The sequence below is a fragment of the Phoxinus phoxinus genome, assembly GCF_949152265.1.
Source record: "Phoxinus phoxinus genome assembly, chromosome: 20".
NCBI classification, from domain to species: Eukaryota; Metazoa; Chordata; class Actinopteri; order Cypriniformes; family Leuciscidae; genus Phoxinus; species Phoxinus phoxinus.
The window spans coordinates 20,316,490-20,343,066 of record NC_136895.1 but is presented as its reverse complement, the minus strand read 5'-3'; the positions used below and the strand labels follow the sequence as shown (position 1 = coordinate 20,343,066).

At 37.6% G+C, this 26,577-nt stretch overlaps 4 protein-coding genes and 3 long non-coding RNA genes across 8 annotated transcripts in view; 4 read left to right on the top strand and 3 right to left on the bottom strand.

Annotated features, from left to right (window-relative positions):
• The first annotated feature begins 1,223 nt into the window (after nt 1-1,223).
• LOC306988120 (uncharacterized protein) lies at nt 1,224-3,531 on the top strand. The gene is made up of 4 exons (XM_079592885.1): nt 1,224-1,381; nt 1,484-1,789; nt 1,998-2,300; nt 2,438-3,531. The coding sequence occupies exons 1-4, from the start codon at nt 1,339-1,341 to the stop codon at nt 2,587-2,589; spliced, it is 804 nt and encodes a 267-aa protein (XP_079449011.1). The 5' UTR covers nt 1,224-1,338; the 3' UTR covers nt 2,590-3,531.
• Nucleotides 2,420-12,519, bottom strand: LOC306988124. The gene is made up of 3 exons (XR_013795327.1): nt 12,311-12,519; nt 5,293-5,421; nt 2,420-2,548 (listed from the first exon to the last, which is right to left on the bottom strand). It is a non-coding gene; the product is annotated as an uncharacterized lncRNA (long non-coding RNA).
• Nucleotides 3,716-5,447, top strand: LOC306988123. The gene is made up of 3 exons (XR_013795326.1): nt 3,716-4,115; nt 4,218-4,526; nt 5,311-5,447. It is a non-coding gene; the product is annotated as an uncharacterized lncRNA (long non-coding RNA).
• LOC306988121 (SLAM family member 9-like) lies at nt 6,077-12,820 on the top strand. Its single transcript, XM_079592886.1, has 4 exons — nt 6,077-6,767; nt 6,909-7,199; nt 12,096-12,383; nt 12,526-12,820. Exons 1-4 carry the CDS (start codon nt 6,725-6,727, stop codon nt 12,675-12,677), a joined length of 774 nt encoding a protein of 257 aa, XP_079449012.1. The 5' UTR covers nt 6,077-6,724; the 3' UTR covers nt 12,678-12,820.
• Nucleotides 7,947-11,336, top strand: LOC306988122. Its single transcript, XR_013795325.1, has 3 exons — nt 7,947-7,995; nt 8,743-8,790; nt 11,037-11,336. It is a non-coding gene; the product is annotated as an uncharacterized lncRNA (long non-coding RNA).
• A 1,771-nt stretch (nt 12,821-14,591) lies between the features above and the next one.
• On the bottom strand, nt 14,592-15,612 carry crygs1 (crystallin, gamma S1). Of its 2 annotated transcripts, none has more exons than XM_079593709.1 (3): nt 15,461-15,612; nt 15,021-15,263; nt 14,592-14,946 (listed from the first exon to the last, which is right to left on the bottom strand). In XM_079593709.1, the coding sequence occupies exons 1-3, from the start codon at nt 15,467-15,469 to the stop codon at nt 14,674-14,676; spliced, it is 525 nt and encodes a 174-aa protein (XP_079449835.1). In that variant the 5' UTR covers nt 15,470-15,612; the 3' UTR covers nt 14,592-14,673. The 2 variants fall into 2 exon arrangements, with proteins under 2 accessions (XP_079449835.1, XP_079449834.1); XM_079593708.1 differs by having other exon boundaries at nt 15,449-15,567.
• Nucleotides 15,613-16,845: 1,233 nt separating this feature from the next.
• krt222 (keratin 222) overlaps nt 16,846-26,577 on the bottom strand; it is an 18,181-nt gene continuing 8,449 nt past the window's right edge. The window contains exons 3-8 of the mRNA XM_079593023.1: nt 25,301-25,405; nt 23,874-24,094; nt 23,466-23,647; nt 23,211-23,313; nt 21,235-22,996; nt 16,846-17,501 (exon numbers count right to left, since the gene is read on the bottom strand). Of these exons, the coding sequence (XP_079449149.1) occupies nt 22,783-22,996; nt 23,211-23,313; nt 23,466-23,647; nt 23,874-24,094; nt 25,301-25,405 (825 nt within the window). The 3' untranslated portion in view covers nt 16,846-17,501; nt 21,235-22,782. The remainder of the gene's footprint in view (nt 17,502-21,234; nt 22,997-23,210; nt 23,314-23,465; nt 23,648-23,873; nt 24,095-25,300; nt 25,406-26,577) is intronic.

Here is a 26,577-nt window from a genome sequence, read left to right as displayed (position 1 = left end):
TTTTAAAACTATAAATCTCTTAAAGCCCACGGACATTTCATAAACGGCTGTGTACAGGATTTATTTACATTCCCACCGAAGGACACAGTAGTAATATCAAAGATAGGTTTGCTGTATTGATGATGATGATAATGTCATGTTAAGGATGTTTTAGTTTGAAAAAAGAATGAAAAACACAATTCTCCAACATCAGAATACCCCAGCATCGATACCTTACAAATGGCGGTTACGCCCATAATGCACTTCGTGTATCGCGAGTGTGACGTCACCTGACAAAGACCGATTAAAGGGACAGCTCGCACAATGGGTCCAAATAAAGGCGTTTACAAATCTGTCCGCTGCAGCTCGGTATACGCAACATTTGAAGATTGCCTATTAGAAGACATGTTTGTCTTAAGAGTTTTATAGTAAATATAGCATATCAACAGTGATCAGCAATAATGATAAGCCTAATACTCACAATAAAAATAATAAGGCCATGTAGATCATAAGTCTTGGAGGTAAGAAGTGGATTATCCTTCACCTGAAATGTTTGTCTTTTCATTCTGAATTGCAGATGTTGGATCACAATAATTCGATTGGGATATTCTCTTTATTAAAATGGGATATTCTCAGTAGTTATCGCACACTAAATGTTTGAAAAAAACATGACACAAAGACCATATTTTAAAAGCAAATGTCCAAATTTGTGTAGTGTATAGAGACATTTCACAATTTTCCCTTTAGACATAACATTATTTGAGTTGCTACTTCTGTTTTAAATGAGGAATTTCACAAGAAACAGACTTCGCCGGAAATTGGTACAAAGGTTAGCCTACGCACTAAATCACGAACAAATCATCAGCAGCTTATAGGGGAGAGACACATATTAACAAATACCGTGTAATGCTCTGTACAAAAAGTGAACCAACCACTTATTCTCTGGTATGAGTCAATCAAAAAAGAGTTGTTCCTAAGGATTCCTACATTATAGAGTCCTCTCCATATAATAATTCAATTTGTATTTCTAGAGTTAAAACCAATAGGGCTAAAGTTGAGGAATCGAATATTTTGTCCTTTTATGACAAACACTTATTGAATGCAGAATCATACTGGCAAAAGTTGTTTAAATAAATCCTGTAAATAATAGGTCAAAAAATAATTTGTGTTGGACTGTAACATGTTACTCAGAGTTTGAGGAACAGGCGGTACATCAAACCATTTGGCGTGAAGACATTCTTACTGACAGAAAAGTTCCTCATTAGACTCAATATAAGATACTAAACCGATCAGCAGACTTTATTTGAGACCAATGACACATTTCTTTTGCGAGTGTTTTAATCTCATTCTTTTGAAGAAATGTTTTGCACATGTATTTTCTTCTGTTTCTGGGTTCTGGCAGGTAAGTTAAACATGATTTATGACTTCGGGTTTAGTACAGTGAGAGGATTTACATGAACTGTTATTTAATCTGATCATCTATGTGTGTTTGGTTCTGATACAGAGGGAGTGAAGATAGTGACAGTGATGGAGGGAGATTCTGTCACTCTTCACAGTGATGTTAATGATATAGGCCTACCAAGATATTATAAACGTTATATAGAGTGGAGTTTTGAAGATACTCGTATAGTCAAGATGCTTGATTCGGCAGGTACAATTATATATTATGGTGATCAAGTATTCAAAGACAGAATACAGATCGACAATCAGACTGGATCTTTGACCATCAGGAACACCAGAACCACAGACTCTGGACTTTATCGAATGTACGGTTCAAAGTTAAGAACATATTTCAATGTTACTGTCTACGGTGAGTAGTTGAATTTAATGTGTTCTTTCCTCACCATATTTAAACAATCAATCAGTCGAAATTATTTATATATGTCATATATTAAAAACATTATTTATTGACAGCAGGCCAAGGATCATGTTTATATAGAGCTTTAATTAATGAATTCATTCCAGAATATTTCTATAGTAAATAGTAATGTTTCACATTATTCTCTCATTCTCTCCAGCTCGTCTTCCCATTCCTGTCATCACCAGAGTTTCTACATGTTCTTCGTCATCATCATCATCATCATCAGTGTCCAAATGTTCACTGCTGTGTTCAGTGTTGAATGTGAGTCATGTGACTCTCTCCTGGTTTAAAGGAATCAGTGTATTGTCCAGCATCAGTGTGTCTGATGTCATCAGCAGCGTCTCTCTACATCTGGAGGTGGAATATCAGGATAAAAACACGTACAGTTGTGTGGTCAACGGTTCATTCATTGACCAGACTCAACATCTGGACATCACTGAACTCTGTCAGACACATCCAGGTAAATCATAGGGGATGTTAATAATTATTTATAGAAAACTCACCACAAATATTGTTCTTCTTTCTGTTGCAATGCTGTTGGTGTGTTTTATCATAAAAGGTGCAGGTTCTCAATAAAACCTCTTCTTCTGTCTTCAGACATTGTCCACTGTTACAGTTTCACTGAAGCTGTGATTCGATTGGTCATCTCAGCTGTGGTGGGCGTGGCAACTGTTGCCATATTGGTTTATGACATCACATCCAGGAGAGCTGAAAAAAAGCGGAGAACATCCCAGTCAGTCCATGAATAATGATACATAATGTTTTCACATCTGTGCAATATGTCAGGATTCCCACAGTCACAGAAAACCTTGAAATATTAGGGATTTAAATTTTTTTCAATGAATCACAAAATGGTCTAAATGATTCAGAATCAAAATGATCCTTATCCAGTGAATAACAAGAAAAGTCATGGAAACCCATTGGTCAAAAAGAGCGGGAACCCTGTTAGATACCGAAATCTTAATAAGCTTTTGTACAGAATATTGTGATTTATTTTTTCATTTAAAGAATATTGCTTTGCACTTCTTCTTTTCTTCAAAGACCATTTAAAATCTAAAGCATGACGTTGAACAATATTAAAAATGCTTGTGTATAACTTCCTTGTTCAGTCAGGGCTGAATGGATCCAGTTTGAACTGAGCATCAGGAACTGAAGGTTGTTTGTTTGAATCCCAGTAGATTTGAAGGGTTTCCTGGAGATCATTTTACAATCTCAAACGCTTTAAATGTAAATAATCTGTATCAATGTGGATAATGAAAAAAAGAAGAGGAATATGAATCAAGCAGGTGGAGTAGATGTTGTATCAGGAAGTTGGGGCCAAAGTGACAAGGAGTAAGTTTAGTTTGTATAAAATGTAGTGGCAGTCTGTACATTTTAAGCTGTTAAAATGTACAGCCGTTGGCAAAATGACATGAACTCAAACTAAGTTGTCCAGATTAGGGGTTGGTTTGTTCAATGATTATGTGGTCATCCTATTAACTAGTCCTGTCTCTTGCACAGCATCTGTAACATATGATTTAGCACAGTGTCATCTACTGGTTACTTCGTGAAAAAAATGTTCAATTAATTATTAAAGAGAGATTATTAAAGTGAAAATGTATATGCTATTTATGTTTTCTTTCTTTTTTTTTTTTTAAATACCATGTCAGAATGATGGACAGCATCTGGAATAATAAACGCAACTAGTTATGACTAATCTTAAATTTTTTTTTTTTTTTTAAATCGGTTTCCAGATACTCAACTCTGAGTCTATACAAACAAAAATCTATTTTTAAACAGATTTTAAAACTTTGCGTTGTCGGAGTCATATAAGCAATGCTGTTAGCATTCCATTGACTCCCATTCATTTTGGCGTCACTTTGACAGCGAATAACTTTACATCTGAGGCGTTTAAAGACTCCATTTGTCCATTATTTATTTCTAAAGAAACACGACAATGTTTAAAAGGCTCCATTATCTTGTATCTTACGTTATGGCCCCGTAGAAGCAGTTTTTGTAAAAATAGGCTAGCGATTGCGTCATAACCACTCGATATGCAGATGTGCAAATGAATAAATAAATAGTTTAAAAAAAAAACTAGGCCTAAAAATAAGTGCTGTATGGACTGTAACACGTGACTCAGAGATTGAGGAACAGACCGAAGGAAAAGTTCCTCAATAGACAAATACAGTTTAAGATATAGGCTAGGCTACTAAAACGATCAGCAGGTTTTAATCTCATACTTTTTAAAAAATGTTTTGCATATTAATTTCCTTCTGTTTCTGGATTCTGGCTGGTAAGTTAAACATGATTTATGACATCAGGTTTAGTACAGTGAGAGGATTTACACGAACTGTTATTTATTCTGATCCTCTATGTGTGTTTGGTTCTGATACAGATGGAGTGACGATAGTGTCAGTGATGGAGGGAGATTCTGTCACTCTTCACATTAATGTTAGTGATAAACATGAAATAAATAATAGACAGTTGTGGATTGGACCTGAAAATACTCTAATGGTCAAAGTTTTTTGGTTTGATGAGGAGGCATATGATATTATATATTATGATGATGACATATTCAGAGACAGACTACAGATCGACAATCAGACTGGATCTCTGACCATCAGGAACATCAGAACCACAGACTCTGGACTTTATCGAATGCACACTCTAGTCTTAAGAGAATCATTCAATGTTACTGTCTATGGTGAGTAGTTGAATTTAATGTGTTCTTTCCTTGCCATATTTTAACAATACATCATTTGAACTATTTTATATTTTTAAATGTTTTGTATAAGTTAATTTGTTACAAATATTAATTGACAGCAGGACACAGATACTGTTGATATTAAAGTGCCCCTATTATGGATTTTCGAATATTCCCCTTCATGCAGTGTGTAATATAGCTGTTTGTGAATGTAAACGATCTGTAAAGTCGAAAGTGCACAATAAATAAAGTTATTGTCTCCCAAAAGAAAGAATCGACTCTGAACCGCGAATACGAGTCGTTTTTAATTCGAATCCTACAGGTGTACGGTTCTACGTCACTAGAAGGTACATTTGCATAATGCCCGCATGTTGTACGTTTTCCACCTGCGAACAACTTGACCAGCCCACAACACGTTATTTTACTGACGACTGCTTCTCAAATCTCGGAGTTCAACGCGGGATTCGCTTACTGAAATAGTTAATGCTAATCAGTTGTGGGCCACTATTGCAACTGTCTATTAATGCAGATTGTCTGTCGTTCTTACTACTTTCAGTAAAGATAAAAGATGGAGCAAGATTTGTTTTACAAACGTTTGTTACAGTCGTTCACGTTAGTGGACGAACATATGCCGTTATTGATACAGTTCCCGCATATGCACTGCAATAAATTAAAAATATTTTGTATTATTATACACAGACAAAATTTGCTTTCAGTTGAAATGTTATTGGTTTGTCATGAAGTAGGTGCAGGTTCTCAATAAAACCTCTTCTTCTGTCTTCAGACCATGTCCACTGTTGTGGTTTCACTGAAGCCGTGATTCGATTGGTCATCTCTGCTGTGGTGGGCGTGGCTACTGTTGCCATAGTGGTTTATGACATCAGATCCAGAAGAGCTGAAAAAAATCGGAGAACATCCCAGTCAGTCCATGAATGACGCCAGTAATAGAAAACCTGGAAATATCAGAGAATTTTACAATTCCAGGACAGGAAATCAATAAAGTCTTAATGAAAAGATAATGGAAATTTGAGTAGGCCTATACTTTTTTTTTTTCTGCTGTAACATTTTTCATAAACACTTGATATTGTTCAAATTGTGAACTTTGCAGATGTTGTTTATGCTCAAACAGCAACATTACACACTAACTAAAGTTAGAAAAGTAAAATCATAATCAACCAGCCCTTTAAGTCATCTCTTCTGAAAAGAAAAATGCGTGGAGCAGCAGAAAGGTTGCAGTTATCACACACTAAATGTTTTTTTGTTTTTCTTTTACACATGACACAAAGACCATATTATAACAGCAAATGTCCAAATTCGTCTAGTGTATAGAGATATTTCACAATTTTGCCTTTAAATGACAAGTTGCTGCTTCCGTTTTAAATGAGGAATTTCAGAAGAAACTGAATTAGGTTAGGTTGAGCACTAAACCACGAAAGTTAAAGTTAAGCACTAAACCACGAACAAATCATCAGCAGTTTAGGGGGGGGGGGGGGGGGGGGAAACATATATTTACAAATACTGTGTAATGCTCTGTACAAAAAGTGACCCAACCACAAATTCACTGGTATGAGTCAATCAAAACATAAAAAGAGTTTAAACAAAAGTATCTTCTTAAGGATTCCTAAACTATTGAGTCAACTCCATACAATAGTTAAATTTGTATTTCTAGAGTTAAAACCAATAGGGCTAAAGTTGAGGAATCGACTATTTTGTCCTTTTAATGACAAACACTTATTGAATACAGAATCAAAGTTGAAAACTGACTGTAAATATGGATTTTTTTCCCCAGTCTGAAATAGACAATCAGACATGGTGAAAATGTCCCAATGTAACCCAAATACAGATTGTGAAAATGTGAATTTTTTTATTTTTTTATCTGTTAACAGTGACCACAACCTTGTAAATCTGTTTGCTCAAATTTGCAAATCTCACATTTCCTATTTCCACATAAAAAAACGCAAGTCTTTGGGGTGCCAAACTTTCGATTGAAATGGGAGAATAGCCAACATCTTTACTCATCAATCACACTCACACATGCACATATTCACTGTCAAAAACAGTGTTAACATGGGATGTAAGTAACACATGACTAGAGATTAAGGAACAGACCTTTAGCCAAATAAAGTACGGTTGGAGGAGTTACTGACAGAAGAGTTCCTTTATAAGACTTCCTCTTTTATCTCATATACGGATGAACAATGTTTTGTGCATTTATTTCCTTGTATTTATTACATTTGGTTGGTGAGTTAAACATGTTTTTTGGCTTTGATTTGGTAGTCAGAGGATTTTCATTAACTGTTACTTTATACAGTACTTCAGTATAGGCCTACACGACGACAACTGTCCCTTTAATCTGATTATCTATGCGTGTTTCTGATACAGAGGGAGTGAATATCGTGTCAGTGATGGAGGGAGATTCTGTGACCCTACACACTGATGTCGGATATAAACCTTATGTACAGTGGAGATTTGGAGCTGAAGATACTATTATAATCATTCAGTTTAACGGGGGTGGACCTGATATTACATATTTTAACGACAAGAGAATCCGAGACAGACTACAGATCGACAATCAGACTGGATCTCTGACCATCAGGAACATCCGAACCACAGACTCTGGACTTTATGAACTCATGATGAAACACAGGCTGTTATTCAATGTTATTGTCTATGGTGAGTATCGAGCTTCATATGCCCCGTCCTCAACAAGTCATGTTTTTATTTTGCAGTGTTAATGTTAAAAGAATATTAATTGTACATAGTTGACATGACAGTATTTATGCATGTTTCTTTGAAAGCTTGCTGTGATAAACTCAAACCGAAGGTCTAAAAAAAGGTCTATAAGTGACAATAATATGATAAGAAAAGGTCAGACTTATCCATTACTGGTGTAACGGCTAGTTCAGCATGACCAGTCAAATGCTATGGTTGCAAAGATAGATGGAAATAGGCTATACGGTGTGGTTTTGACACCTTCAGAACAAAGAAAGCACTTTCAATACAATATCTAACATCTTACAAGCACTGTTTCTGGAAAAGCACACCTAGTATCGTGAATTACTAATTCTGAGAAATTACTCCGTCAGACAGTATTTGGAATACATCCAATATCTAACAAGATACAAGTAACTAAGATATATATCTTAACGTATTTGAACATGTGAGTACATCATACACTGTTAAAAATTGCTGTAAAAATACAGCCAATTTCCAACAGTAAAATACTGTTATTTAAATAAACAGTTTAATCCTGTAATTTTACAGTCTATGTTCCATAAATTAATTACTTGTGGTAAATTTACAGCATTTATATGTAAACCCATTTCTTCCTGGAAAAAACAGCCGTGGACTGTAAAAAATAGCACGTGGGGGCGGGGCATCTTGACGCGGTCTATTTTTGAACAGAAGCAGTCAAGAACATGTTTCGCAACACTCCTCTGGGCTGTTTTAATGAAGGTCACTGTTCAAGGTAAGTTTATTTATTTGCTGTTATTCTATTATGTTGCTCCCCACCTGTAAATCGCCCTTTTTACAAGGTATTTTTGACTGCCAAGTTACTGAGCGCGAATTGCGTTTTTGTAGACAGAGCTCTCAACGGTTGAGGCATTTCGCCTGTTAATGAATGTTCTCTGAGCTCCGATTATTACGGTGAATTCTTTGCTTGGTTAAAGTTAAGTTACCATTTAGAAATTAGTTTGGCTTTCTTTTGTAGTAACCTTAACTCGATTTACATGGATTTCTGATTCAGTAGCGTTACACGATGCGAATCTTACCAGATGCATTTTATTCGCATAATATCATGCACATAAGATGGAGAATAATTACAAAACTACTCGAAATATCCAGATCCATTATAATAATACAAATTTTGTGGTCAATTTGTTTAGTTTCCATGCAAACAATGTAAAGCTGTTAAAATTCCCAAAGCAAAATAGATATAACCTATATTTTTTTCGTTTTAGTGGTGCGAGTACCTGCTTTTTTGTGAGATTCACATGCACATATAGACATAGTATTAAAAAGTCAAAGAGATTGTGTTTGAAAGACGAGGCAGAGACGGATATTCTCGACTTTTCGGCGCGAAACACGTTTATACAGACAGACAGTTCTCAACAGCTGGGGCATTTCACTATTCAATGTTCTCCGTGCTCCATGCTAAATGTCTTTGCTTGGTTAAAGATTTCAAAATAATTATTTTCTTTTTCTTTTTTTCTAGGAATCAGTCACTTGATGTTTTACTGAGACTGTACACAGCTAATCTTTGGTGAGTTTCACGCCATGTTGAAGATCAGATGACATTTTATGACCAATAAATGCAGAAAACCAACCAATTCCAAAAGGTTGAGGGTTCACATAGCTTTTCCCCCACTGTACTATCAAATGTACTTATTCTGCTTTAAACATTTGTTTGCACATACCTTAACAGATCTCTATACAATACACACACACTCAATCACTTAACTATCTACTCCTTTCCGGCTAACTGGAAAAAACAATCACTTTCTTTTACACACAGCTAAACTTTCTCATCTTGTCTTGACCCCATAATCTTTCTGTTAAAGGTATAGTTCACTTTGAAATTAAATTTTGGTATGTTTTAGCTTACCTCAAGGGCATCCAAGATGTAGGTGTCTGTTTCCACAGTAGTTTCAATTTTGATATTTTTAGGTCAAACCGTTCTTGTCTGTCAGTCATATAATGCAGGTCTATGGTCACTGTCTCAAAGAGCACGCACAGAGAAGTCCAAATTAAACAATTCCTCATCGTAAGTACACATTGATGGCCTAAGACACAAAACAAGCGGTTTGTGTGAGAAAACGAACAGTATTTATATAGTTTTTACCTCTTGTACACAACCACGTCCAAGTGATCTGAGGGCGCGCGCTTCCTGGTGTGTGACGTGTGCACGCGTTCTGGCTTAGTCAGTGCAAGCGCCGTAAAGAAACCATACGTAATTGTTTTCTTTTACGTCGGTTTAAACATCCCGGATAAGCGCAAGTTAGTGCCATTTCTATTAGCCATCTTACCTACAATCTCTGTTCTGTGTAAACAATGAATGACGTACACGCACAAGAGATCACTTCCGGCGCACACGTCACACACCAGGAAGCGCGCGCCCTCAGATCACTTGGACGTGGTTGTGTACAAGAGGTAAAAACTATATAAATACTGTTCGTTTTCTCACACAAACCGCTTGTTTCGTGTCTTAGGCCATCAATGTGTACTCACGATGGGGAATTGTTTAATTTGGACTTCTCTGTGCGTGCTCTTTGAGACAGTGACCATAGACCTGCATTATATGACTGACAGACAAGAACGGGTTGAGCTAAAAATATAAAAATTGAAACTACTGCGGTAACAAAGACACCTACATCTTGGATGCCCTTGAGGTAAGCTAAAACATACCAAAATTTTATTTCAAAGTGAACTATACCTTTAACAGAAAGATTATGTTTTTTATGTTTTTCCTCTATGCTGTAACAAACATACACCCTCATTTGCGCTCTATGATTAGCTAAAGGATTAGTTCTCTTTAAAAAATGTTTTGCTGATAATTTGCTCACCCCCATGTCATCCAAGATGTCCATGTCTTTCTTTCTTCAGTCGAAAAGAAATTAAGGTTTTTGATGAAAACATTTCTCCATAATGGACTTCAATGGGTCCCAAACGATTCAAGGTCCAAATTACAGTTTCAGTGCAGCTTCAAAGGGCTTTAAACGACACCAGACGATGAATCTTATCTAGCGAAACGTGCGCTGATTTAAAAAATAAACAAAAAAAGTTGACGTTTTATAAGCACAAATGCTCGCCTTGCTCTGTTCATACGCAATTACGCTGAAAAGGTCACGCTTGCCGTACCGAGTCAGTGTTTACAAATGACCATATACACATATTAAAATGTCTTTGTGTTAGTTTATCGTTTAGAATGCCCATTTCGTGTGCGTATCCTGGGTGTTGTAATATTAAAAAGCCTAAAAGAAAATTTTCATCAGGACAGACATTTTTGACTTTTCATAGAAGCGTGACCTTTTCAACGTGATTGCGTATTACATGACGTCACGAACGCGCATCACAGAACAGAGCAAGGCGAGCGTTTGTGCTTATAAAACGTAAACTTTTTTATTTATTTTTGAAATGACCGAACGTTTCGCTAGATAAGACCTTTATGCATCGTCTGGTGTCGTTTAAAGCCCTTTGGAGCTGCACTGACACTGTCATTTGGACCTTAAACCGTTTGGGGCCCATTGAAGTACATTATATGGAGAATTTTTTTCATCAAAAACCTTAATTTCTTTTCGACTGAAGAATGAAAGACATGGACATCTTGGATGACATGGGGGTGAGTAAATTATCAGCAAAAGTTTTTTTTTAAAGTGAACTAATCCTTTAAGTATATTAACATGATCATTGTATGTCTCTTTTAAAAGTCTTCGTAGAATATGTGATCACTAGTTTTTGCCTTGTAATTTATTTAACCACTAAGATTTTCTTGATTTTCTTTCCTCTCAGATCTGGATTTCCTCAGACCAGATGTGTCAAAAGCTGATGTGGGACGTGTTGGCTGTTTTTTGCCTCTTGACTTCCTACGTTTTTTCACCCATTGGGTCTCTTGATTATCCTCTCAGATCCGGACTTCCTCTCAGGTCAGATCTTTCAAAAGCAGGTTTGGGATGTTTTGGCAGTTTTTTGCCTCTATCAAGGATTTTTCATCCATTGGTTCTCAATGGTTTCCTCTCAGACCTGGATGCTGATGTGACATGTTGGCTGTTTTTTGTTTGTTAGTTGTTTCCTCTTTGTAAGGTTTCTGGTTTTGCCCACTGGTTCCTCTCATTGAATTTGAAAATGTATTTTTAAAATTTTTCTGTGAAAATATTGTTAAAACCTGTGACCTGTTTTAAATAAATGGCAAATACTGTACCATAATCTATTTTTTCGTTATTTTTTCCATTGAGTAAAAAGTCTGTTTGGAATGTCTGTATACATTATGCTATTTATATAGGGATGTTAATAGATATCGGACAATAGAGTAAATAGAAAACAGTATTTATATTCTAACTTTTTTATACTGTAGAATTATAGCTTGAACCACAGCTGCCAGTACTTTGTGAAATTACAGCTCAGCCGTAAAATTAAAAACTGTAGAATTACGGTAAATGGCTGGAACCACAGCTGCCAGTACTTTACTGTGAAATTACAGCATAGTTGAAACCGTAAAATTGCGGTAAAGGGCTGGAACCACAGCTGCCAGTACTTTACTGTGAAATTACAGCATTGTTGAAACCGTAAAATTACGGTAAAGGGCTGGAACCAAAGCTGCCAGTACTTTACTGTGAAATTACAGCATAGTTGAAACCGTAAAATTGCGGTAAAGGGCTGGAACCACAGCTGCCAGTATTTTACTGTAAATATACGGGTGAATTTTTTACAGTGTACATATTATTGGAGAATACAGTACTTAGTACATATGAGCATCAATGAATGAACGAATGATAAATAAGGAACAAATCATAAATTAATAATAAAATATGAATTAACATTGACTGTTTATACACTACTCTTTTTTTTAAGCTCGTCTGCCCATTCCTGTTATCACCAGAGACTCTTCAAACTGTTCATCATCATCAAGCCAGAATTGTTCACTGCTGTGTTCAGTGTTGAATGCGAGTCATGTGACTCTCTCCTGGTACAAAGGAATCAGTGTGTTGTCCAGCATCAGTGTGTCTGATCTCAACAACAGCGTCTCGCTACATCTGGAGGTGGAATATCAGGATAAAAACACTTACAGTTGTGTGGTGAACAATCCCATCAGCAACCGGACCACACATCTTCTCAGTCAATTCTGTCAGACATGTGCAGGTACTGAACATCAGCGGTGATGATAATAAATATTTATAGAAATACCACAGACACATGGTTTTGCTTTCAGTTGAGATGTTGTTGGTGAGTTTGTCATGAAGTAGGTGCAGTTTCTCAATAAAACCTCTTCTTCTGTCTTCAGACCGTGTCCACTGTTGTGGTTTCACTGAAGCTGTTATTCGATTGGTCATCTCTGCTGTGGTGGGCGTGGCTACTGTTGCCATAGTGGTTTATGACATCACATCCAGAAGAGCTGAACAGAAGCGGAGAACATCCCAGTCAGTCCATGAATGAAGATCATGGAAAATCTGGAAATATCAGAGAATTTTACCAATTCAGGATAGGAAATTAATATTTGAATGTAAACATGGAAATTTGAGTATACATTTTCTGTTGTAAATATTTAATAAACAAAATATTGGTCTGTCTCAAATCGCATTTAAATGTGCACGTATTGGTTATCTAACCCAAAATGTTGCTTTGCTGGTATTAACTAGAAGAGAAAAGTAACTAAAGAGATAGAGGAAGAGACTGGATAAGTAGTTCTTACTGACATATATGCCAATTCAGCAAAACCGCTGTGGTTTATTTGGTCTGAGGTTCTGCCATAGAGACTGACTGACATTACCAAAGTTTTTATGGCCAATATTTTTAATAATAATTATTAAAAATAACCTATTTATAAACATCTGAAAATAAAAGTGAACTAATAGGCCTAATAACCAATCAATAACCAAATAAGAAAAAACGCGGAAAATAGTGTTTGAAACTGTCAAGCTAAATAGTGACGTATCTAGCCAATGTTTGCGTTTACATTTAATAAAAAGAGGCATAAGAGAACAGAAACGTAAATACGGCACATTGGAAACTGTAGCTAACACAAACATTTTGAGAAACAAGAAAAAAAGCAGTTTAAGAAACTGAGAGGATATAAGCAACATAAACAAAAATGTATCAAACCTTTGAGCTTCTTCAGTTCAGTTCTGATCCTGCCTTCCTGTGGAGTTTAATAAAAACAGAAATGCCCAAAAGAAAAGGCGTGAGTGAAAACCCAGTAAAACTGCCCCAGTACACCGCCCTCCACACACCAGCTTATTGGTGGAGAGTGATGAAGCCAATCAGTATATGGGGATGATTAGGAGGCCATGATGGACAGAGGCCAATGGGCAAATTTGACCAGGATGCCAGGGTTACACCCCTACTCTTTTTCTGAAAGACATCCTGGGATTTTTAATGACCACAGAAAGTCAGGACCAAAGGACTGTGCTTGTTACAGTAAAGTGTCCCCATCACTTTACTGAGGCTTTAGGACCCACACAGACCACAGGGTGAGCGCCCCCTACTGGCCTCACTAACACGTCTTCCAGCAGCAACCTAGTTTTCCCAGGAAGTCTTTCATCCAGGTACTGACCAAGCTGAACCCTGCTTAGCTTCAGTGGGCATCCAGTTTGGTTTCTGCCAAAACAATGATGATTCAACCGTTGATGAACATGGTTCACATGGTTGTTTTTCTTGAGTATGTTGGACAGTAAGTTAATTATCTTTAAGGCTATTCGTTTTTGCGTTTCTATTGAATTAAAAGCCCCAGAGATATAAATAAAAGGTAAAATCATAACCATTATCCCTTTATCCCTACATTATCCCTGTAAAAGTAGGCTGTTCACACAAAATCCTTGCTCATTATCGTGCAACACTGAAGTAGTAAACAACAATAAGGCATTTGCACAGTTGACTACGTTTAAAATGATTTGCAGGAAACTAAACTACTAATTTGACTAAGTTGATTTTAGAATTTAAAATGGCATCAGTGTCCTTCACATTTATGATTTATAACGTTAGCTGTTATTTGGAAAGACCTTATAAACTCCACCTGACCACTAGGGGGCACAAATCACGGACAAAGCAATTGATACCCCATTCAGCCAAAGTAGACACATTTACATTGTTGCAGACATTTCGATTAAGTTTGTTTCCTTGAAAAGTTTGCACCAAGATGACAAGGAGTGATACATTTAGGACAACCTAAAGTTTGGCAACCTGCACCACTGAGCGAGAGATTAATATTATTACACTCGTTTATTTTCGCACCTAGTATGCCAAATACCTCTTGCAGTTTTCATTAGTCTGTTTTATTTCGGTGTGTATGGCAAGCATGTAGTTTCCAAAGTTATTCACACATCCACAAAAAGAGACAGGACCCCTTAACGGTTTCACTTGCAACCACACATTTATTAATTTAGCACAGGTGTGTCGATGCTGTTGCAAGATGGATGGATTTAAAGGGCAGACGTCACTCCGTCACGCGTTTGAAGGACTGAACCGTGGGGCAGACGGCGCCCCAGTCCACGGGCTTACGATATTCCCCCTTCTCAAGTAGGTACTGGCGCCCCCTGTAGTTTGGGTGCTCGTAGAAGATCCAGATCCCATCCAGCACCTTACAGGAGTGAACCTCGCGTGTACGGAAGCGCTCCGCCACGGATGGACAGTCCTCGGCGGCCTCGTGTACCTGGCCGGCGAAATCTCCCTTGTCATAGAGTTGGATCTTATACTCAGAACCGCTCACCTGGAGAGGAAGGGACACCTATTGAACATCAAATACACACTACACAATGTTTTGCATTCATGGGTGGAACTTACAAAGTGGATCATCTTGCAGGAGCAGAGGCGGTCGTTCAGACCCATCCAGCGTTGGTAATCTGGATACTCGCCCCGGGTCAGAACATACTGGTAGCCGATGAAGTTGGGCCTCTCGAAGATCACCCAAGCCCCGCTCTCCACACGGATGGAGTTACACCGGTTCAGGTAGACATGGAAGTCCGAACAGTCGCTGTCGCACTCGTACCGACGGCCCTGGAAGTTCTTGTCCTCGTAGAAGATTATCTGTACGAAGGAGACGGTGGAATTTTATTTCATCCTTGTATATTATTATTATAAACTACCTATCATCATAGGTCTATATGTAATTTTAAAAAAATATGATATAAAAATCTATAAAATATATATATAAAATAGAATAAATATTTTTAATAAAATGATCAATAATCAGAGCAGAGTGTCCTGATCACCTTCGTACTCACCCGGCCCATTCTGCAGAGGTTCGGCTGGCAGCGGCGCCTGTGGAGGGGGTAGAGGTGCGGAGCTGTGCTGGTTCAGGCCCGTCCCACTCCAGGTCTTTTATACCCAGACATCTCTCTGTAAAGAGGACATTCGCTTTGTCATGAAAATCAGATCCAAAAATTGAGTCAGTGCTTTCTAGAAAAAGACAGGTGGATTATAGGGCATAGAGGCGGCAACGTGCGCAGGGGTCTGTTTGGATGTGTGTGTTTATTCAACTGTGTTGGTACACACACACGCGCACACGCACACGCACACATTTTAAAATTTTTGGTCAGAGAAGAGGATAACCAACTTCCTGTGGCCTACACAACATTGGCTACACAATAACCGGTAATACAAACAAACAAATGTGTGTAATACAAATGTGAAAACATGCAAACTCAGATACACACAAAAAAAATGGCATTCCTGGCTGCAAGCTAAAATCACTGCCAAATTTCAGAGGATTAGATAAGCTTATATGGCTTCAGTGTGACCTACTTCCAGCCAAAAACGCACAGACAGTTAATTTTTTTTCCTAATTATTTGTTTAATATATTAATAACAATAGCCTACATATTCTTTATGACTAGCAAAAACAGCTACGGCTACCAAATGTAGTAAATGCTCCTAGAGAACATTAGCATATAAAAATATACATTGCATAATAGATGGCTAGAAGTGTCCACAAGAAATAGAAATCAGAGCTTGGATGAACAAGAAACTGGTTAAAGACACAAACAGAGGAAGATATTGGAGCTAAATATGCTAGTTAGCTAGCTAGTTCAAACAGAGAAATTAGGATTCCAGATTTATAATACATAAATAATTCACTAATATTCATGAAATAATAATCTGCATTTGTTGAGATTCTACAGTGCAAACAGTCTACACTTTGCTATCCCATATTGTCACAGGATGAAAACAAAATGGCGGAGTGCTAAGCTTAAGCCTCTTTTCAAATGCAAGTGCTATAGGTACTAAGTCATACTTGTGGAAAAATTGTACTTTAAAGCAGCAAAGTAAATTATTTTCGCAGTTGTTGTTTGTACATTAGGCTATATGTCAAAGTTGCCTACAGTGGTGGATAGACAAGTATATCTGCATACATAAAAACGTTCCTCATCAAATTCAGTACATACTCAAAAGTATGCAACACTTCATAAAGGGGGGGGGGGGGGGGGTGGACTTGTGTGCCCTGCATGTTCATATATGACCACTAGGGAGCAGCATTCATTTTTTCTTTATAACACTTTTTCAATGCTCAATTAGCCACAACAATGTATCATATAGCATATAGGCAGACTCATATTTTCCTCAGAAAATGCAAAAACATTACAAACACTATTTGTGTACTAACGGAGATCCTTTTGACTGGTGTAAAATATCTTTTTGAAGTTGAGTAAAAAAAAATCTTAGATGACTTTTTGACACTGCGGTTGTCGCTTTTCAGGTTCAGAATGGGTTTTGCGGTTCATATTCACTTGTGAATTTATTCTTCATAAAGAGCTTTAATCTTCCACATATGAGCCCAACATCCCAAAATATCAAAGCATACCATTAGGTTATAGTTTGGACACCAATTACTTTCTTTGCACTTCGCTGTTAATATGAATAGCACACATTGTTTGGATTAGCATTTGGCTAAATGTTTTGTAGCCTACATTTAAACACTGCTTGTCAAGCTTTGGCATTACATTTCTCAACAACTAAACAAGAGGACATGACATACTCACTTTTCTTCGGCACAAATGGATTTGGGCATTATTAACATATACAAAACAACCTACTATGTTTATTTATTTTATTTTTTTGCCATTATCTGTATGAAACCTATATTTAAAGTTAAATCACTTCCATTTGTCATTTTTGTTCTGTTACAATCTGTTCCAGGCTTAACTGGGACATCCATGTTGTGTTCTAGTTTTCCAGGCACTGTGGTCTATATATTGAAGTATCTTTGGACAGCTTTGCTCATAACATAAATAGCTCATCTGGAAATAATAATAGCTTTATTAGCACCTCCCACATGGAAAAAACCTATATGAGGATATATGCGCATATATGAAACCTATATGCAGTTTATATGTACATATATGCTGCATATATGCACATATATGAAACATATATGCAGTTTAAATGCACATATATGCTGCATATATGCACATATATGAAACATATATGCAGTTTAAATGCACATATATGCTGCATATATGCGCATATATGAAACATATATACAGTTTAAATGCACATATATGCTGCATATATACAGCATATATGCACATATATGATAATATATATGCTGCATATATGCGTATATGCCACATATAGGCAAAATTGAGGTGCATATATGTGCATATACAGGCCATATAGGTCTCCTGTATTGCTTCTTTATATCCACATAGCCCTATATTATAAGATATGTCTCCTATATAGCTCATGGCAGGATCTGGTCATTTTGTAGCTCTTTGGCAAGATATGACATTTTCTTTTATCAAGGCTATAACTAAGAACTAACTTTTTTTTTTTAAATGCAAGAACTTGTGTAACTTAGCGAACACGTGAAATTGGTATCACATGTAATTGGCATGTTATGGAATTTTATTATGGCAATTAAGTGAGAGGAGATGGAAAGCTATGATGTCCGCACGTTTTGAAACATTTACAAGGTCAATTCTTTCTAAGATAGTGGAAAATAAAAATATATAACATTTTTTTTCTCTTCCTAAGTGTACCAATGCTCCATACTCCAACCCAGTAGGTGGCGGAAATGCACCTTTAGTTGGTTTGCCAACCGTCATATAAACAACAGAAGAAGATAGTGGAAAAGAAGGAAATGTATAACAAATTGGTTTGTCGTTTTTTTATTTTGTCAACCAAGCCTTTTTGCCAATTTCAAGTCAACGAGGTACCTTTTGTAACGTACTGGATCCATATCTATTGCTTTTCTTTAATTGCGTCTTATTTCCCTAACGTTATTTATTTATACTGGCAAGCATTTCTCCACTCTGCTGCTACCGATTGGCCGCTACAGCGTCGCGCAGTTGATGACGTCATCCGCATGCGGCCCAGCGCGCTATTTCCATATACTGTCTATGGCTATTTCGCGCCGAAAGAAAGATAGCGGCTGGGAGTAAAATGGCGATATCAGCGTTGGAGTTCCGTTATGTCCTAACGTACTTGAATGGACTGAGGGTGACGATACAGGGTCCCATAGTATTTTGGCAATCGACTGTGTCCGGAATTTTTCCTGAAAGGACTGAAAAAAACTGAGAAGCTGGTGGAATGGCGAAAAGGCCGCCTTCTAACCTTCTGAAAGACATTATCATCAATCGTAAGTAACGTTAACGTTATTCCTAATTTTAATTAAAGCGGTCTGTGTGAGAAAACGAACAGTATTTATATCGTGTTTAGCACTACCTCTTGTACACAACCGTCCAAATGATCTGAGGGCGCGCGCGCTTCCTGGTGTGTGACGCCCGCCCTCAGATCACTTGGACGGTTACAAGAGGTAAACACGATATAAATACTGTTCGTTTTCTCACACAAACCGCTCGTTTCGTGTCTTAGGCCATCGATGTGTACTTAAGACGGGGAATTGTTTAATTTGTAACTTACTTCTCTGTGTATGCTCTTTGAGGAGGTGACCATAGACCTGCATTATATGACTGACAGACAAATATCAAAATTGAAACTACTGCGGAAACAAAGACACCTACATCTTGGATGCCCTTGAGGTAAGCTAAAACATACCAACATTTAATTTCAAAGTGAACTATCCCTTTAATTTGTTTCATATCTTTATCGTTAATCTGCATTTATACATTAATCTGCATTTATACATAAAAACCTATGAACTATTGGGAAGCTAAACATAAGAATCAATATGAAACATGAAAAAGTTTCTAAAAGTTGCCAATAAATTAATATTGTGATGTGAAATAATTTTTCAGATTGAAGTTATAAAGGGCTCTGGGGTGTTGCCAGGCAGAAGCGTGGAAAGCCTTGCCACCTCTGCTACTGCCATGGTGTGGAATCTGCTGCTGGGCACCTTGATTTGGAGACTTTGCTGAAAAGCAACCTGAACGGTACAAAACAACATGTTCCTTATCTCTTCTGTCCTTGTCATGTCAGTCATATTCTCTGGAATAAATTATGTTTGTGTGCCGGCATACCATCACTTTTTTGCTTGGCATTTTTGTATTTCCTTGCACCTCAAGAAAATGTGATGTGTGTATGTAAAAAAAACTCTTGCTTTCTCCACCTTCATTTTACCCCCTTTTATAATAATTTTGAAATATTACTTTAAGGTGGGAAGCCAACCAGAGGGGATGGGGAGCAGCTGGTCGCCCTTGACCAAATTAAAAAGGCAGCCATTATTTGGTGAGTAAATGCATAATGCGTTGAGAAGGGAAAACAAAACTTTTAAGACTTTATAATTTCACCACTTTAACAATAGCCTACTTGTATCAATGTTTATTAGGCATCATTATTGTTACTGTATCTGCTTGGCACCTATAATACTAATTCATCGCTTGCTCACTTCTTGATCCTACCTTTCCTCTTCTAAAGCCACATTTCTGGGATATTGCGCTGTAAGGTGTGTAGTCCTATATTTTGTAGAACATATAGTGTTGCAAATAACCTCATGGCATATTGTTGTCATCTGAAGTGTTCATAAATAATCATTTTCACCCCTCCTTTACCCTTAATCCCCTCTGTCCTTTGTTTGTGCCTTATTTTGTCTATACCGGTAATGATTTGCTTGATTTTAATGCATATCCTATTGCTCTTCGAGTAAACCTAGCAGGAAAATGCGGGTGACGTTTTCAATCAGAGTTTCTTTCATATTTAGCAGAATCCAATCAGAATCTTCCAATTGACGTGTTTACATGACGCATTTTTTATGATGATCAGCCCTTTATCCAAAATATGTGTCCAATCGCAGCTGTACTGTAAGCACGTTGGGTTCCTGATGAAGCACTATATTATTATTATTATTATTATACTGTCTTATTATTTTTGTCTTTTCTAGATGCTACATTGAAGAAGTGGCCGGCAGCCAGCCGAGGGCAGATGGGCACATCTATCAATTCGAAGCTCACGGAGCTGAGAAGATCAACAAGATACATTTTTTTTTTCTGTTGTTTTTTTAACTTATTTTTATTCTTGTACTATTTTAAGTAAATAAATAATGTAAATTTCTACATTTTGGGCTTTTATTTATGTTGCCTATTAGCTATGGATTTTCATAATTTTACTAATATAGGTAAACATAGGTGCATATATGCACATAATATACATTAATAATTGTACTAATATATAGGTAAACGTATAGGTGCATATATAGGTGAACATATACATGCATATATGCACACATATATACGTACTATATAGGTACATATATGCACGTATATATGTGTGCATATATGCACGTATATGTTCACCTATATGTGCATATATGCACACATATACGTGCATATATGTACCTATATAGGTACATATATGCACGTATATATGTACACATATAGGTACATATATGCACGTATATATGTACACATATATGTGCATATATGTGTACATATATATATGCACATATATGTATACATATATGTACATATATGTACATATATGTGCATATATGTACATATAATATAGGAAAACGGCCAATTTTATATATGTCACATATATTAAAAACCTATATCAAAACCTATATTAAAACATATATGTTTATATAGGTTCTTTCCATGTGGGCTGTCATACAGTGTATAAGCCAAATCACTCAGCAGGGCACAGCTTATGAATATTATACAGAAAAAAAAAAGTTATGTTTCACAAAAAACAACAGTCATCTGGAAAAAGAATGTAGAATACAGATAAAAATCTGAAAGTTAGCCTCTAAAGTGCATATCAAATAGGCATTTTTACCAATGCATACAGTGTAATTTCTCTTCGCATTTCTTAAAGTAAATCACAATCCCTTGAGGAGATGAAACGTGAAGGTTCTCCTACTGTATATGACACCATAGTGAGCATTACATAATAAACTAAAGCGCTTAATAAGCCCATAAGGTGATATCATTCATATTTCAGGGATATAGATTCATTCAGATTTAATATAACTTTAAATTAAATATTTGTATGTGAATTCATTTCTTTGTTGCATCAGGAAGAACCCCCATGTATTTACAGTACAACAACAACCAGAGGTAGGGTATGTAAATAAATCAATTTAAATTATTAATATATGCATGTGAGTAATGCAAAATCTTTTTTAATGGTTTTTGCAAAGCATGATCATGTCAAGTTTTCAATCCTGCATAATTTTAGATTGGAAGACACAGTATTTGCACTTTAAATGAAGTGTAAACTATATGCATTCGTAATACGAAGCAATGTAACTTTGAGGCGAGTATAATTAGTAGAGAAGATTGTAGTCGACGTTTTACTTTTAGCATGTCGATCTCTCCGCAGAGATAGACTGATGACTTTTACTGCTACTCATTTTGTAAACGTCTGTGCGGGACAGTACATCGGTGTTGCCATAAATCTTTTGTTTTGGCTGCTGAGTTTTGCTATACTTGCAAATTTCACCATATTTTGTTTTGATTCACACTACAGTTTCCTGCAGATGCAGAACTTGATACGCCCTCAGCGTTCACTGGAGTGTTAAATTAATTCCAGTAGCATTTGTCAAATGCAATAAGGCATCTTTTGTCACTCTGCACTGAATGCGAAATCTTGTCTGTATCCACATTGACCATTTTTCACTGCGAGACTTAAGACTAAACTCTATAAATATATGAACTAAATGCATTTTCACAAACCAATTGTTATTCTATATTTTGAGTAACTTAATATGTACTAATAATCAAAAATAATGTGGCAGTAGAGTGTCCACAGAGAACGTCCTACTCTAAAGTCACAACTGCACGAAATTTTAAACACCGCAAGACATACTCCATTTATTTTCGAAGACCTAAGCTTGAAGAAAAATCAACCAATTACAAATGAATTTTGCTTGCAATTTCTTAAAGTAGCCTTATGTGCAGTGACTTCATTACAATCATAAGAGCAATTTGGCTTTCTGTTAACGAACACTTTACTGATGATTTGACGTTTTATCCCCCCTCTCAAATGGCAAAAGTTCTATGACGTCACTAAAGTGGTTCACTTTCATTAGCTGCTGAGAAATAGAGACGTGGTCACCACTACTTAATTGTGACGCTGTAGCATTGTGAGGTCACAGTTGTGAAGTGGTAGCATGGTGATGTCACAGTTGTGGTGTAGTAGCATTGTGACATCACTGCGCAAAGGTGGGTATGCTGCGAGACCGTCTCATGACCAGACGGACCTCCACGTTAGGGAGACTGTCCTGTTTTATTTGGCTGCAGCCCTCGTCCGCTACAGCCATGTGAAGGTCGAAACGCAGAGACACAGACTTCTTCCTCAGCTTGGGATTTCCTTTAAAGAATGAGCCTTCCCACTGCCTGATGACCTTGTCGATCTTCTCTGTCCTATCGCACACAAAAAAGCAAAGTAGTAAGCAACAAAATAGGTTAATAAGGACGTTTGGAGCAGAAGTTCCAGAAGTGGAGCAGAATCATTTTTATTGCCTGCAAAGTCACATGCAAACACGTCAAGATCTTTGTTCTGAAGGTGCGAAAATAATGCGTATGGTTCTTCAATGCAGCTAAGCAAGGCTTGTAAATGAGTCTAACGTAAACTCACTCCACATTTCCGTGACCCTCGGCACTCTCCCTCACTACATTTCCTTCAAGAATCTCCTGAGTCTTCACAGTACAGATCTCCCCGTCTTTGTTTTTGACTGGTTCTGGAAGAAAACCACAAACTAAAGTTGCATAACATCTCTCAGACTCACAGTTGTATGATGAAACTGTTGTTGAGAATGACACCTCAAGTCTGAAACAGGGTGCTAGTGTTAGGTTGGACAATGAGTTTGAGGATGTTTTACATCATCCTCACCTGTCAGGGTGACAAGACTCTGCTGTCGTTGAAGGGCTGGGCTTCCTATCGGTGTTCTCTCAGTGAAGAATGGCTCAGAAATATCCTCGTCACATCCGTTGGGTAGACCGTTCTGCTCAAGAGCAGAAATTGACCCTTTCCATGGCTTCAGCTTTAGAGACTGACCATCTGAGGTCAAAAACCTGCAGTTCAGGAGTGAAAGAAAAAGCACACTCAACTTCTCAGGAACCTTAGAAACCTCTTTGGGTTGACTGACTGTGAATAATATCAAGGGCGCACAGCCAACCCTGTGAAAATTCCAGCGTATTACCTTGGTAGTTGCATAAACCACATCATACAAGTTTGAGCGTGTGCTAAGGGTTTTATTGCATTAACGAATACACCTCAGTAAATCCATCCCTCCCTTACCTGCCCTCCTCGTGTTCTAGGAGTTTCCTATAGGTTGCGATCTCTCTCTCCAGCCTCATCTTGGTGTTGAGGAGCTGGCTGTGGTTGTGTCTCTGGACTTCCAGACCATCCCGCACTGTTTCCAGCTCAGACTCCAGACTCCTTACAGACCGGGACAGATCCTTGAGTTGCACGGAGTACTGGAGCTGAGTGTGGTGTAGGGAGCTTTGGAGACTCCTCTCCTGGTGGGATAAAACAGATGAGTAATTTATTACCAACATCAACGGGGTCAGCCTACAGCATGAGATACTGGGAAAAGCTGCAGCATCCCTGTGACCCTACATGGGTACAAGCGGTTTGAGAGTGGATGGATGGATGTCCATGGTTGGTGGAAGGGGATTAGGGGGTTGGAAATAGTGGACAGTGACTAAAGTTTGTAGGGTCAAGCAACACAAGCAAGGCAACTTGTATTAAGGGCAAGTCATTTTAGTGGTCAGTTATTTCTCCCCACAAAGTCCTTTGATGATGGCCCATGTGATGACATGTTTTACAGGGTCAATCCCACCGGAGCAACCTGGGATTAAGTGCCTTGAACAAGAACACAATGGTGATGGTTCATGGATTGCACCTTATAGTGACTGAACCATGGAGTTTTTTTTATAGACAGTCCCCCTGAAGGAACAAGCTATTGAGTACCTTGGCACAATATGATGATGACTCGAGAATCCCATTTTGCTGGGATCAAACTAGCAATATTCCAGAAACTGACAATAACCCCCGGATAAATCTAACGTTAAAAGGCTGACTTCAAGGGCACAATGGTGATGGCATGTAGATCATGCCTTGCAGGACATCAAGCAACCTTCTGTTTATCATCCTTGAGTTTAACCACAAAGCCACCACCATTAAGTATCTTGATCAAGGACACATGGTCACTGGAAATCCCAATAATTCTACAATTTATGAACTGGTCAAGTGGTAGAACAAGGCTCTCACTTGGGTTAGATTTCCAGGGCTCAACCCGCATAACATGGTGCCTACAATAGGGTTTGGGCTTTGAGCCCACAACCTTCATATAACTAGCCAAAATCATTAAAGAAAAAACTATTCTCACTTGAAATAGCCATTTGTGGTTATTCTCAGTACTTGATTTGTAAATTATGAAGTCATGAAAGGAATGGTGACAAATCCTACAGAGATTCGTCGCCTGTACCCTCAAGGTAAAGTGTTGATGGGCATTTAACACTCAAACGGCACTGCAAACTAATTGTTTGATCCACTAAAATTGTGGTTGAATCCAATTCCGGAAGTTCCGGATTCAGATCTGGTGATATCTAAATTTCTGTGTCATGTGTTAAGGTGTGTGTTTAGGTGTGTCTATATGTTCCTGAATTGGAGTATGTGTGTCCGGGTGTGTCTGTGGGCATGTTTGTGGGAGTTTAACGCACCATGGCATTTAGCGATTCAATCTCGACCTGTAGACGATGCCATCGCTTTCGGGCCTCAGTGAGCTCGGCTCGTGCCTCCTTCAGGACCTCGTCACCTGCTCTCACCTACCCCAAAACACACAGTGTATACATAAGAATACTGCAGACAACAAACAAATGATGCATTTTTTAGCCTTTTTTATATTGCTTCCCATGGTTTATGGAGGTTTCATCACACTGTGTCTTAGGAGACCTCTTACTCATGGTAAAATGACTTTAATTAAAAGCCTCTCTGGCTTATTGTTTTAATCATCAATGATTTACCTCACTAAATAAAGTTATGTGCTATAGTGGGACTTCATTCAGAATCAGGACTGTAATACAAAAGATCACATTAAAGAAAACTGAACAGATGCTCTTGTGGTCTGAGCTGACGTACATCACAGTCTAGGAATCAGCTCAGTCTCCATCTGATAAGAACGATAGCAGTTCAACAGAAATGGAAAATTACATGCATTGTTCTAAAAACAACATAGTCTTATTCAATATGAATTAAATGGAAGGTTTACACTAAACAAAAAAGTACCACAGTAGTACCATGATTTTTGGAGATAGTGCCATTATCCTGCCATGTTTACGAACATGGTATCATAGTGTTACCATGTTTTTTAGAATATGTTCAATTGGAATATCATGTTTTTTTTAAACATTTCTCATGGTAATACCTTGTATTTTAGACGTGGTACCATGTAAATCCATGGAGTACTATGGCATAAATACCCTAAATTTATCACAGGAGTTTTCATAAAGACATGCTGCAATGTGTTGCTGTTTTCAAGGAGAGTTATGAGGCCAGAGGCCCGTGTTTTTGTGTGAGGGGCATATATTCGCCTACTGATGAGAACAGACAAAAGACAATGGTTATGCTCAATGGGACAGACATCCCTCAGTCTGTCTTTTATAATAATTTATGTTTAGCAGTCTTTTCACTCCCTCACATGCGCGCACACACACACTACGATTGCTCTGCAGTGCCTGCCAGCAGACCGTAGAGAGTGTTTGAAGGAGAGGGAGAGAGACAGAGAGAGAGAGAGAGAGAGAGAGGGAGAGGGAGAGAGAGAGAGAGAGAGAGAGAGAGAGAGAGAGAGAGAGAGAGAGAGAGAGAGAGAGAGAGAGAGAGAGAGAGAGAGAGAGAGAGAGAGAGAGAGAGAGAGAGAGAGAGAGAGAGAGAGAGAGAGAGGAGAGAGAGAGAGAGAGAGAGAGAGAGAGAGAGAGAGAGAGAGAGAGAGAGAGAGAGA